Genomic DNA, 12,383 nt, shown 5'->3' on the forward strand with positions numbered 1-12,383 from the left:
GCGGCACCGCCAGCTCACACTGGCAGCGTCTAGAAAACACTAATGCCGAGAGCCCACAAACACAAAAATCCACGCTGCTAGGCGCAGACGCGGAAGTGCAAGTTTTGTTCCGGAATCAAGTGGCGTAGTGTAGCAGATGTCCGTATCCTGGTGCAGATCCGCCGCATGTACGTTACAAGCTAAGGTTTGCGCTAGTACAAATGTGGAAGTTACAATGAACTATTCGAGGGTAATTCCACTTGAACTTCAACTCTACACTGCAAGACGTGTACAATAGACTTTGCCTGTCAACAACAAATGTCAAAAGCAAAGTTTGCTGTCATAGTTGACATTCAAGGAAAGGAAAAAAAAAGACTCGGCTGTACATACAACAACTACTGCGCATTGCGCACCGCAGAGTACAGAGTACCCCAGAGATTCCCATCTTCAGGCATTGCATGTCTCTTTTCTGTTTCAGCATGCTCCTTCAGGCACTCATCGTATGTTCAGGCATGTACATCCCCTTTACCCGAAGGAGATTTGCTCTGCTGTTACAAACCAAGCGTTTGAAAACGACATGTTAAGAAAAGTGGTGCCCGGCTTGACATTCCCGTTTAGGTCTCCGCGTCGAGGTCCAGACGTACTTATTTCTCAAAGGTGCGCTGTTTCATCCGCGTGTATGCAACCGCCCTTTCTCCCCGTCGTCTACAAATCCTTCTTCTTGGACGTGTCTACGTGACAAATGCCCGATGCTATGTATAGTAAAAAATGATTTGCAAAAAAGCAAAAAGGTACTCCGCACCCGTCATCGATGACATATACTGCTCTGTTTTTGGGCGTGCGGATTATTTCGCCCTTTTTGCTTTTGTCATTGCGTTTGTCATCGCATTTGGCCAAGAACTGAACACATAGAGCCTTAGATAGCGCGGTACCTGAGGTGTCATCCAGATTGACACCTGTCACAAAAGCGAACTTGCATAGACTCTTCGAAACCATACTGGATCAAGATAGATTACGAATGTTGATATTGTATATGAATTTCAGTGCTGCGCAAAGCAAAGCAAAGCAAACGAGACAGACATCATTCATGAGAACACCAAAGCGCCGCAATCATGCCTGATGATCGCATTCCTAGTCATTTACGCATCAAACTCACACCGTAAATCTCATCTATACACCTTGATGCATTTTGATCTCCTCGTTTCCATATGGCTTCTTCCCAGCGCTCGCCGGTCCAGCCTTGCGTCCCTTGATAATTGACATCACACCAAGCCCGAAGGTGGCCATCCACGTAAACCACGAGATAGCGCTAAGCGCTGTGCTTGCACGAGCTACATCGCAGACCTAATCAATCGCAGTTAGTCTCTATTCAGCGTAGACCATGGCATTTCCTGTAGTCCGCCTCTGGAACTCTACTTCTACAGCCAGGACATCATCAAGGGGAATCGAAACTATACATACCATGCCAAAGCAGATTCTACCGTTCAAAAACACGCCTAGCGAGACAAACCCACTGAGCCAAAAGAGCATCGTCATGCCTTCAATGCCCAACAAAGCCCACTTCATCGTGGTTTGTTCTGCCAAGTGGGTGAATTTGCCCAGCGAGATGAGCATCAAAGGAGCGAGCGTCAGAAGACTCCAGGCTGGCGCGAAGATTAGGTAGTTGATCTCGATTGGAGACGACTGTCGCCAATGACTTGACCACCATGACGATACTGTAAGTGCAGGTGAGTTTGGGGCTAAAGAAAAGGTGAGGGCAGCCAAACATACCATACGCCATGAGTCCAAGAACGACAATAGAAAGCACAGCCTGGGCAGCACGCGCAGGAAGCATCCAGCTCATTGCCATTTTGGGTGTATGCTGTAGTCTCTTCTCCTAAAGAAGTGCCGTGTCGTGTATGTGTAGCTGACACTTTAACGCTTGTCTTGCCAAGGCGACTGGAACTATCGGTTCGATCTGCTTGTAATATATCCTCTGAATATCGTACGTGTCAAATATACTAGCGATTTACTGAAGAGAAGACTTCTCGCACCACAGCAAAACACCGCATACATAGACAAAAGGATCGTCAAGAAAAAAATTCGAACAGATACGTCGCTTATATGGCGTTGTCCAGACAAACGTAGGATCCAGGGTAAAAATAATGTCGAGAGGCGAAGAGAAAGGGAACCAAAAGGCGTGGGAAGAGAGAATAGGGTAAAGTGTGGGAAACCCCGATGGTGAGGGGCGAGGGACTTTAGTCGATACGGGTAAAATAATCCAAGGGCAATCCCTGACCGCAAAAGAAGTATAAAAAAGTCGAGAAGTAAAAAGTAATATATATATATATATTCACGGGTTCAAAAAAAATAAAAATAGAGGATGAAAATTCGGAAGAATAACAAGGCGACGAAAAGGAACGAAGAGAAAACTCCAGGTTTCCTATCTCACAATCGAAGAAAGTAAAGGAGTGAGCGAGCGAAAACTGTCAAGGACGAAAGAAAGCAAGACGAAACCTTCACCACAAAAAGATCAAGAGCCAGAGATAAGACCCAGGCATATACAAGGTCCGTCCCCCTCCCCACAAAAAAAAATCCAACCCTTCACATACAAATTCATGCCGCTTACTTTTCCCACTCCAACTCTTCTTCTCGCCCAAAAGCTACATCCTTCGTCCCAGCCTTGTCTGTCCACGTAAAACCCCCCCGCATACTTACCATAAAAAACTCATCACACACAGCCTGCGACCGGCGCTGCCTCAACGCTCGTCTTCGCCCCTCCCCGATCTATGCGTGGCAAAAAAAATCCTAGCGGGGGGGGGGGGGGGGGGATGAAAGGGCCTAGGTCAATAATTGTTCAAACTAAGAAATTCATGCGTGGTGGGCAGAGTGTGGTGGGCGCGTTGCAGCTTTTTTGCGAGCGTGGCCACTGGGTGCGCGCGGGACTTGGGGTTGGTGGGTGTCTCAGCGTGTCCTGTCCCCCCTGACTGAAAACGGGGGAGGGGTTGGCAAGGGTTATGGTGGAATCTGTAACGGTTGTGCGACGAAGTGGGTGAGGGGTGTGATTGGTAGGACGGCGCTTGGTTCGTCACAGGTTGCAAAGTGGGCCGCAATTTTTCGTTGGTTTGGGAAGGGAAGGGAAAAGGTGGAAAGGACGTAGGAGGGAGAGAGGGGGACTTGCGCATCGTCCGAATTGAGCATCCATGCTTTGTATTGCGCAATACAGTTGCGCAATACAATCGCTCTTGCCTAGACACATAAAACAACTTCAGCTCACGAGATCTTGGGGTGGGACTAAAACGGGACCTGGAAAACATGCTGAGAATCATTGCCTTTAACCCATTTATCGTACATGCATACATCCCCCTTCCCAATTACCTGCTCATGGATAACGTCTCGTGAAAGGCATCAGTCCAATGAACATTCCCTAGCTAGACCTAAGAGAATCAAAGCCATATCCACCTCAGCATCCTTGCACCCAGCGTATCGTCGCCCGCATTGTTCGACAGTACAATGAGCATTCCAGCATCATTGGACAGTCAGATAACGCCATTGAGTACACGCTGAAAACGAAAGAAGTGGGTATCCGAAAGAAAACTCAAATACATATCGAATGAAAAGCCAGATAAAAAAATTGAAACAGAAGTGAAAACGTGTTTTAGAACGACGGTCCATGAGTGTTGCACCCATGTTCATCAGGTGACAAGTGATCATGACATTCATGACGTATCGACAAATGTCGAACGTAAGAATTCGATAAACACTAGCACGATAGAATCCAGAACGATGACCGGGCACAAGCCCAGCCATCTTGAAACATGGGAAGTCAAGGCATTTTCAGCGCAAGATCATCTCATTGTGGGGTTTAGTGCTGAAGGGTAACCTCTCATACTTCACCCGCGTGGGCTGAAGAGTGTAGCTGCGCGAGTCATTTCGTGACATTTGTTGACCAGCTGAGAGATGGCGCGAAGAAGCGGGCTGCCAGGAGTGCTCTCATTGAGCTGGATGTACGCAGTCGTCAAACGTTGGACAACGACATCCATGATCTTCGGGATGATATCACGAATCTCTGCATCCTAAAAACATGTTAGCTTGAGGAAGCTGGTTAGGGAAGTAGTCCACTTACGGCGGGATTAACGCTTCTGAAAACAGCACTGAGCCAGACAAGACGTTCGTGCAGGTTGCGACCCAATGATTCGGAGACTACTGCTCCGGTCGAGAGTGCAAGCAGCGGGCTGACCTGGTTGAGATAGGCAGGGTCGTAGCGCACAAAGACCTCGTCGAAGAGTGCAGCACTACGTGGAGACTGCAGCCACTGCATAGTACCTTGCTCAAAGTTGCCCTCAGACATGAGTTTATGGATGGCGTCAATCTCTAGTTCCTCTGGGGTCTTCTGCTTTTGAGGAGAGCGCGCCGTCTGCATCGTACCCTCTCCACGAGATGGACCCTGGGTATGGCGCTCTTCGATGGCCTGTTGCAGTTTGGCCACCTGTGCCTGAAGCTCAGCTTGAGTCGCAGCCATAGTTCGGATCGTGTCCAGACAGGTATGCACGGTTTCGGTCAGTGTGGTGATCTTGGCAGTGTCATCGCGACGCTGAGTACGAGCTTGACGAAGCTCGTTTGCGATTTGACGTTCGATGAGGTTACTCAAGTTTGAGATGGCAGGGTTGACAACTGACCCCGCAGCAGCGACTACCATGGCCTCAAGATTGCCGATCTTCTTGACGATCTGATCAACCAGCGGCTGAACTGTCTGGGGTTGTTTCAAAGCTCGAGACACTGAATCGGCCACTTCCTTTGAGAGCTGGGGGCCCAGGGCGGACTTGAGATTATTCTGAAGACCTTGCTCGACAGTAGCCGAAGTCTTCGCCAGAACTTCGGGAAGCAAAACGTTACGGATGTTGTCATCAACCATCTTCCTGATGACACCTTCCACGTTCTCGTTTAGTGTGCTAGAGACCATGCGTAGTATCGCTTCTTGCTTGGCACCATTCGCGGCGTTGAGAACGCGCTTGTCTTCGTCGAATCGCTTATACATGACATCCAACTCGCGAGAGAAGCCCTTGCTGATCTCAGCTTGAAGAATTTCCTCAAGCTTTGACGAGTCTATTGGACCAGCAGAAGTGTTGCCAGCAGCAGCAGCAGCCGCAGCAGGAGCAGCAGGGGTTGATTGCTGGATATGCTTGTTGATAAGCTGCTTAGCCCACTCGGGCGCTTCTGTTGTTGTCTCTGTGATCTTGGCGTTGGAAGGTTGCGCCTCAGGAGCAGCCTCTATGAGTGCAGGAGACTTGGACGCAGGAAGCGCCTGTGCAGCTTGGGCATACGACGGAGGTATGGCCGTAGGTGCGCGAGCAACTGATGGAGCCACTGATACTTGAGAAGCTGCTTCTGCGGCGGCCGTGCGCTTCTTCTTTTTCTTCTCAGCCTTCTCACTGCCACCGTTCATGATGGCTGCACGAGCCGCATCTTGCTTGCTCTCGACCTTGGCTAGGGTAGATGCGCGCACAGCAGCCTCTGGGTTCATTGAGTGCTTAGAAATGTTGCTGCTCTCTCTCTTCAAAGTTTCGCGAACAGACCGGTCTGAAACAGACTTGGGTGCAGGAGTGTCTCCAGTAGTAGATGACTCATCTGTAACAGGCTGTGGCGCCTTGAGTGTTGAGATGGAAATGATACCCTCCTCCTCGGCTTCCTTGGGATGAATTGGTTCACCTTCCTTCTTCCAGCCAAGGTCGCTTCTACGAATACGCAAGACGCACACTCCCTTGGAGTGCATGACGTACAGCTCAAAGAGGGCAGCATTGTCCGGGTCATCAACGTCTGCAGGACCGGCAGGCTCATTGAGCATGTGCAGGCTTCTGATCTGGCCCTTTGGAGCGAACGAGTACTCTGTGATACTTGTCATGATGGCCGTAGCATTGACTGGAGGTAGAGGGTTCTGGCCCTTGTCGCCCTTGTTAGCCAAGCGAGAGATGTAGGCTGCTTGACTCAGAACTGGCAGGTTGTAACGCGGGCATGACACATGGACGAAGAAGATTGAGTTCCTCGTAGGATGGGCAACTGCCATAATGCCGGTTCGGGGGTGGAACGATACGCTGCAGATAGCATCTGATTCGTTCTCATGAGGCAAATGGATCTCCTGAACGGCCTTGTTGAGACCAAGATCCCACAGCTGGAAAGCGTGGTTCTGTTTCATACCGACCATGACATAACGCAGCGCAATACCCTTAGTGTAAGGCTTGTCCTTGTCAAAGAAGAAGACCGAGGTGGGCCATGACTTGGCGTTCGGCGTCGTAGTGTGGAACTCGAGCAGGGTCTCAGAGACCTCTACCTGTCGGGGTGGGCTGCGAGGGTTGCCCAGGTCAGGCTCGGTCAAGCTACGGATATCCCAGAAGCGCATGCGGCCAGCTTTGTCCAATGAGACAATGATGGTGTCGTCCTCACTGAAAGTGAAGTCCTTTCCAGCCTTGCCAGTAAGAATCTTGAGAGAACGCTCCTTGAGATACTTCTCGGTGTGACAGATGCGGCTCTTGGTGCGAGCGTACTCTGCAGCAACTCGAGGAAAAATGATGTGGATCGACTTGCCTCGGCCAACAGCGAAAAACTCGGGGTGTCGTGAGGATGGCTTGGCGCGTGTCTTGAGCTGACCTCCAGATGTGTTATCATCTTGGGATGGCGACGGAGGAAGCATTAGGCCCTGAGAGTCAAGGTTCTCGCCGAACTGGTCCTCACGGGCAGGGTCGAGGGATGTCCAGAAGACAGTACCGTTGACTCCTATGCCAAGGATGCTCTCAAGTGGCTGTTGTGCATCATCTGCAGAGGTGCAAAGAGCGATGTTGAAGATGCGCTCTTGATGGTTCTCAAATACCTGGCGATAATGTCCGTTCTCCTGACGAATGATACGGAAACCACCCTTTTTGACGAGAGCATAGACAATGAAGTTCTTGCTAGCAGCAACGAGAGATCGGTCAATCTGATCAAAGTCCTTCTTCAAACGAGCAATGTCCATAAAGAGCTCGTTGCTGAAGTAAAGATTGCGGGGCGGCATTTGGTTGACCTGGATGGAAGCGAAGGCACGCATGGGGAATCTGTAGACTATTACCGTCTGATCATCACCCTTAGCAAGGCTTTCTTCGGCTTCGGCAGTTTCCCAGTTCTCAGCGACATTGTCTTCAGCAATCTCGGTAGCGACATCCTTCAAAGCAGCCGCAAGTGGCTTTGAAAGACTCGCTTCCATCTCCTTGGCCTTGTTGGGGTCTTCGAAATCTTCCTTGATCTCGGTAGCAATCTCTGTCATGACCTCTTGTACTTCTTGAATCTCAAGATTCTCTCCCTTTGCCTCCTCGGGCAACGGTGTAATTGACTTGCTCTCAGCTTCGGCAAGCGCATCCTCGACCTGCTGCCCTACTTGCTCGCCCAAGTCATTCACGGCTTCAGCCACAGACTCATGTACGTGGGCTGGAGTGTCCTCGTCGGCCGGCGGAAGAGGAGCTTCCGGAGCGTTCTTCTTGAGGATCTCGACCTTTGGGGCTGGTGGCTTGGAGCCTTGCTGGACAGGAGTACGGTTGCGCGGGCTTGCAGCTTCAAGTTGATCAAACGGATTGACGTAGGTAAACTTTGGAGCGAGCGATGAAGCTTCGTTGCTGTTGGAGCCAAAAGCCTTTGTGGAGGAGGCAGATGTTCCCGGTGCGGGGGCGACGGGAGAAGCAGATACCTGCTCAAGCTCAGCGTCGGCGAAATCTTGCACGACGTCGTCCACAACCGTTTCAGGCTTGTTAGACGCGACAGGCGGCGAGAACGCGGCTGAGACAGGCCGGGATGAGCGACCGCTTGACTGGGCTGGCTTGGGATGGTTGAGTAGGCGGAGGAGCAGGTCCTGTGGGTTCTGCTGCTGCGAAGGCACGGGCGCCGGCATAGCCTGAGCTTGAGAGGAAGCGCTCTGGGATGACGTCCTACCGCCACCCATCATGCTTGCCATCAAATCAGACGTCTGAGCCAGTGACTGCTGCGAAACGCGTCTGGAGTGCGCAGAGCCAGACTGTGAGTTGAAGCGCAGTAGATTCAGAAGGTTGGTCGACTGCTGCTGTGGCGTCTGGTGCGACACATGGCTTTGTTCGGGTGCAGGCGTACTCGCCATGGACGTGTTGGGTGACATGACGGCAGAATGGTGATGAGGCTGTGGGCCACTCGGTAGGGGAGAGAAGATGGGCGACGAGACAGAAGGCGGCTGATAGCCGTGCTGCTGCTGCTGCTGCTGCTGCTGCTGCGATTGCTGTTGCTGTTGCTGCTGATTGCTAGAGGCGCCACCTTGGAGTCGGGCAAACAGCTCCTGCAGGTCGGCCATGGTGAGGGATCAAAGGGCAGATCTAGTCTGTTATTAGTAAAGGCGGAAAACGCACGCATCTCACTGCTGGCAATGAGAAGCTGACACTGTGGGCGACGTACGTTACTCAATACCCAAAATTCGCGTGCGCGGCCGAAGCCCTGGGTCCCGTAAAAGCTGAACTAAGAGAAAAGTACCGTGTAGGAAGAAAACGACTTGGGGATAGACAGAAAATGCAAGTGACGAGCTGCGATGAAGCGCAGTTGTCAATTGACGGTGCAAGAAGGAAGCTCGACAAGTTTGAGGTGACTTGGTTGGCGCCGACTGCTCCAAGCTACTACGCTAGCGCAATTGGGACGGCCGCGGCGGAGCTCCGGGACCGGGTGGCACGTCACCACGTCACGACAACAGACGGCCTAGTCGCGCCTCTGACTTTCACTCTGCAGTGCCAAGCCTGGCCACATCATATCTCTCATGTAGCCGCCTCTCCATCCGGCCTTTCTATCTTGCAATTATAGGCCACCGTTTGCCCATTCCTCCTGCACCACCAGTCGCCTCTATCACCCCACAAAGCTAAGTGAAGGAAGTGAAGGTGTCCCTTGTTCGGCTATGTAGGTTTCATGGGGACTTGGGAAGCCATCTGGGCATTCTTACTTTTATCTTTACTATACAATTTCCAGCTTTACCTCACTGTCTGGATTATACACCATTACAAGGATTTACCGAAAGAACTGGCACCCTGTATAAATTATGAACACAAAAAGAAAAACTGCTTCATCTGAGGCAGGTACCAAAAGGCTTCTGGCAACCCATGATGCTCATGCACGAGATAACGCTGAAGGTGCACTGTCCGCTCCGGCTGCAGCATCCGCCAAAGCGCGAACCCCTGCACGTGTAGCCAGTGTTTCCTCCACAGCGTCCATTCGGTGACGTCTTGAGGGGGGTAGATGTAGCAACGGGGGCTGAAGATGTGCGAGTGCTGGTTGCTGAGGATCTTTGGGTACTGGTCGCTGGGCGAGTAGACGTGGTCATACTGCGTGTTGAGCTAGTTGCAGGGACACTGGGAATCGGGATAGATGCCGAAGATGCGCATCGACCAAGAAGAGGGTTGCAGCCGGTTCCACAGTGGTCAGCGCTCGAGCCGCACCAGCCATATCTATGCAAGCTTCGTCAGCTACATGGTCTCGGTGAAAAAAAGAAAGAGACAGACTTACTGCGAGCAACATTCGCCCTCAAAGTAGCCGACACATGTGTAGCCTTTTTCACCACCACACGAACCATCTTGGGACACCCCGTTGGAGGGGTTGGGAGTTGGAAGAGCGGACCCAGTGCTGGAAGCTGGCTGAGTAGGCCCACTGGCGGTTGAAGACGCGGGGCTGGCAGGTGCCGAAGATCCAGCGACTGAGCATTTGCCAAATTTGGGGTCACAGCCTGTTCCACAGTGACCCGCAGTGTTTCCACAGAAGCCATACTGGGAGCAGCACTCTCCTTGAGCAAATCCTGTTGGGTTGGTTAGCGAGAGTCAGATCCATTCATGTTTACCAATCTTACCGAGACATGTGTAGCCCACCTTGGAGCCGCAAGAACTGTCAGGAGACACGGCCGTAGGAGTGACGACAGCGCCGCTAGACGTGGCGCTGGCGGCTCCTGAGGCAGTGGAAGAACCAGGTGGTGTGAATACAGACGATGAAGCTGGTCGGTCGGTGGGAGTGCGGTACCAGTTTGCCTCCGGTTCACCCAAGCATTCACCCAATGTGACCAGCCTGTATCCCTTTTGTGTCATCAAATCGAGCATGTAGCCTGTGAGATTCTGTGCCGTCTGCTGGTGGATATCGTGCGCAATAGCCTGGAAATTGTCTTCGGTCGGATTGCTCGGATTAATCACAGCACTGACTCTGTTCTTGGAATTCTGAATCAGATCAGGTGTTACATTGTTATAGTCTATTGGTTGTTAGCAAGGCTGATGCTGATAAGAGTATATGTGGAGTATCTCTAACCATCAGTGCTAATCCACAAGTCAGCGCGCGATTTCAATATTATGTTTCAGGGTGCTTACTCAAGATCAAAGTAGGAAACAACATATCCTAGGTCTGCAAGATCCTTCTGGCATCCTGATGCGGCAGTGCAAGATGAGTATGGCGGACGCATGTACGTCGGGAATTTACCGATGATGTTTGTGAGGGCCATCTAGAAGTACAAAGTCAGTTGAGTAATCGATGTCGTCCTATGTCATCACTTACTTCATTCCTGACCATCTGGTCATAACGCTGCTCTTTTGTAATGGCACTAAGATCCTGATGAGACCAAGTATGGCTGGCAACTTGATGTCCCTCGGCGATCATACGAGATATGATAGAGGGCCATTGTGTGCTCTTGTCGTCAATTGCACCTTTGTTAATGTTGATACCAGTGACAAAGAACGTCGCTTTGGCATTGTAGGCTGCGAACTGGTCGAGCACACCGCTGGTGTAGATATATGGACCGTCATCGTAAGTAATGGCAATAGTGTTCGGTTCGACGCAATCATAAATGCCTTCGCCACCATATGGCTGGTTGCCAAGCTTCGTACGAGGAGTGTTGCGGGTGCTACCTCCAGTAGGAACTTTGTTGGCATCACAGGCAGGACCATACTGGAAGCGGCAGTCTGGTGCTGCGCAGTAGTCCGCTAATCAGACATGTAGCATTAGCTTGTTGTTCATATCAATCAGACACTCGGAATCCTTACATCCTTGTCCGCAATAACCTGCTGTGGAGCAGCAGTATCCTTCAGCGCAGCTTGCGTTACCATGATCAGCTCCACATCGACCACTAGCACCGCCTTGACGCTTGCTGAGAGCCTTCTCAGGACCAGCAACCCTGGGAGCCCGACTGTCGAGAATGTTCCTACTCCTTAGTTTACCAATATCTTTCGACCCAGATCCAACTATCTTTGGAGTGTGACCACCGGCGTGAGCAGCCACAAGAGGCGCCAACAGCAGCGCTGCAGACAACTCTGTGAAACGCATGATCCGAGTTGATTTGAAGCGATCGACTGTCTCAGACTCAAGCGCGGTAATGAGAAAACAAGCGAGTGTGTGGGTGAATGATCGACCGGTATTATGTATGATGCAAAAAAGGCGATACTTAAACGAGTGACAGACCCCTTTGACGGAACAAAGAGAGGGGAAGGGTAACCAAGAAGCAAAGATTACCGCATGACCGAGTACTTATGATATATGTCCATTTGCGCACAGCCAAGACTGGACTGGCTTTGCCCAGGGTTCGGGGAATAAAAATCAATATCGATGCCGATTCAGCGTGTAGCGTGCTTGGCTGTGGACGGCTCAGCCCCCAGCGTGTGTCAGATGTTGCAATGGCTGACCTTAGGCACGGATAATGTTGATTAAAGTCATGAAGTCACTACGTGCGGGTATGTCTAGTTACACAGTCGGTTGACATGTGCCAAATGTCTCTTGTCGCAGTGAAGTTTGCAACTACTTTTGTAGACCGTTGGGTTGAGAGACATAGTAAGCTCCCTATCGCCCGAAGTGTAGGTATTGCGAGGATACCTCATTATCAATATTACTTGCGGTGCTATTACAAAGTATGATTGTCCTGTAAAGGTTTAGGGGCACTATGGCTTTCCCTCAGCCAAGAAGATGCCCCTGGCTTATTTCCTGATGGAGGCGCGGATCCTATTAGCGTCCGCGCTTCGCGTAAACAAGAAACATCAATGATCCCAATTTTGGAGTTCCTGGTTCGGTCCAGACTGTATGTAGGATACCTGCTCTTCTCTCACGCCGTGCTGCATGGATGCGCATGCCGAATTCAGGGCTCTTCGACTGCCGGATGGTCTTTTCTTGGTAGCAATAAATCGGCGCTTTATCTTCAGAATGACCGGACTGTTTTATCTTGTAGGGAACCTCTTCTGCCATACTGCCCATTGGTACGTTCGTTCCGATGGCTGGGCAGAATCTTATTCAGAGTTCCATCATTGCCGATAAAAGCGTTGACCGCCGTCGTTTCAAATGGCGATGCGGACGCCTGACGGACGTGTCTTGCCTCAATACCGAGCAACCACGTTGAGCATTGTGATAGCTCATTAGAATACAGGATTGTTGTTACA

At 51.0% G+C, this 12,383-nt stretch overlaps 3 protein-coding genes across 3 annotated transcripts; all 3 read right to left on the reverse strand.

The window, feature by feature from the left end:
- Positions 1-1,149: 1,149 nt before the first annotated feature.
- COCCADRAFT_82999 (uncharacterized protein) lies at positions 1,150-1,828 on the reverse strand (the record flags this gene model as incomplete). Its single annotated transcript, XM_007709028.1, has 3 exons — positions 1,150-1,323; positions 1,441-1,694; positions 1,750-1,828. The coding sequence occupies 3 exons, from the start codon at positions 1,826-1,828 to the stop codon at positions 1,150-1,152; spliced, it is 507 nt and encodes a 168-aa protein (XP_007707218.1).
- A 2,023-nt stretch (positions 1,829-3,851) lies between these two features.
- On the reverse strand, positions 3,852-8,299 carry COCCADRAFT_32376 (uncharacterized protein; the record flags this gene model as incomplete). The annotated part of the gene is made up of 3 exons (XM_007708984.1): positions 3,852-4,034; positions 4,085-5,215; positions 5,333-8,299. 3 exons carry the CDS (start codon positions 8,297-8,299, stop codon positions 3,852-3,854), a joined length of 4,281 nt encoding a protein of 1,426 aa, XP_007707174.1.
- A 753-nt stretch (positions 8,300-9,052) lies between these two features.
- On the reverse strand, positions 9,053-11,283 carry COCCADRAFT_82765 (carbohydrate esterase family 4 protein; the record flags this gene model as incomplete). Its single annotated transcript, XM_007709029.1, has 7 exons — positions 9,053-9,434; positions 9,493-9,778; positions 9,830-10,219; positions 10,276-10,283; positions 10,335-10,465; positions 10,519-10,943; positions 11,004-11,283. 7 exons carry the CDS (start codon positions 11,281-11,283, stop codon positions 9,053-9,055), a joined length of 1,902 nt encoding a protein of 633 aa, XP_007707219.1.
- Between the last annotated feature and the right edge of the window lie 1,100 nt (positions 11,284-12,383).

Source organism: Bipolaris zeicola, assembly GCF_000523435.1.
Source record: "Bipolaris zeicola 26-R-13 unplaced genomic scaffold scaffold_5, whole genome shotgun sequence".
Lineage (NCBI taxonomy): Eukaryota > Fungi > Ascomycota > Dothideomycetes > Pleosporales > Pleosporaceae > Bipolaris > Bipolaris zeicola.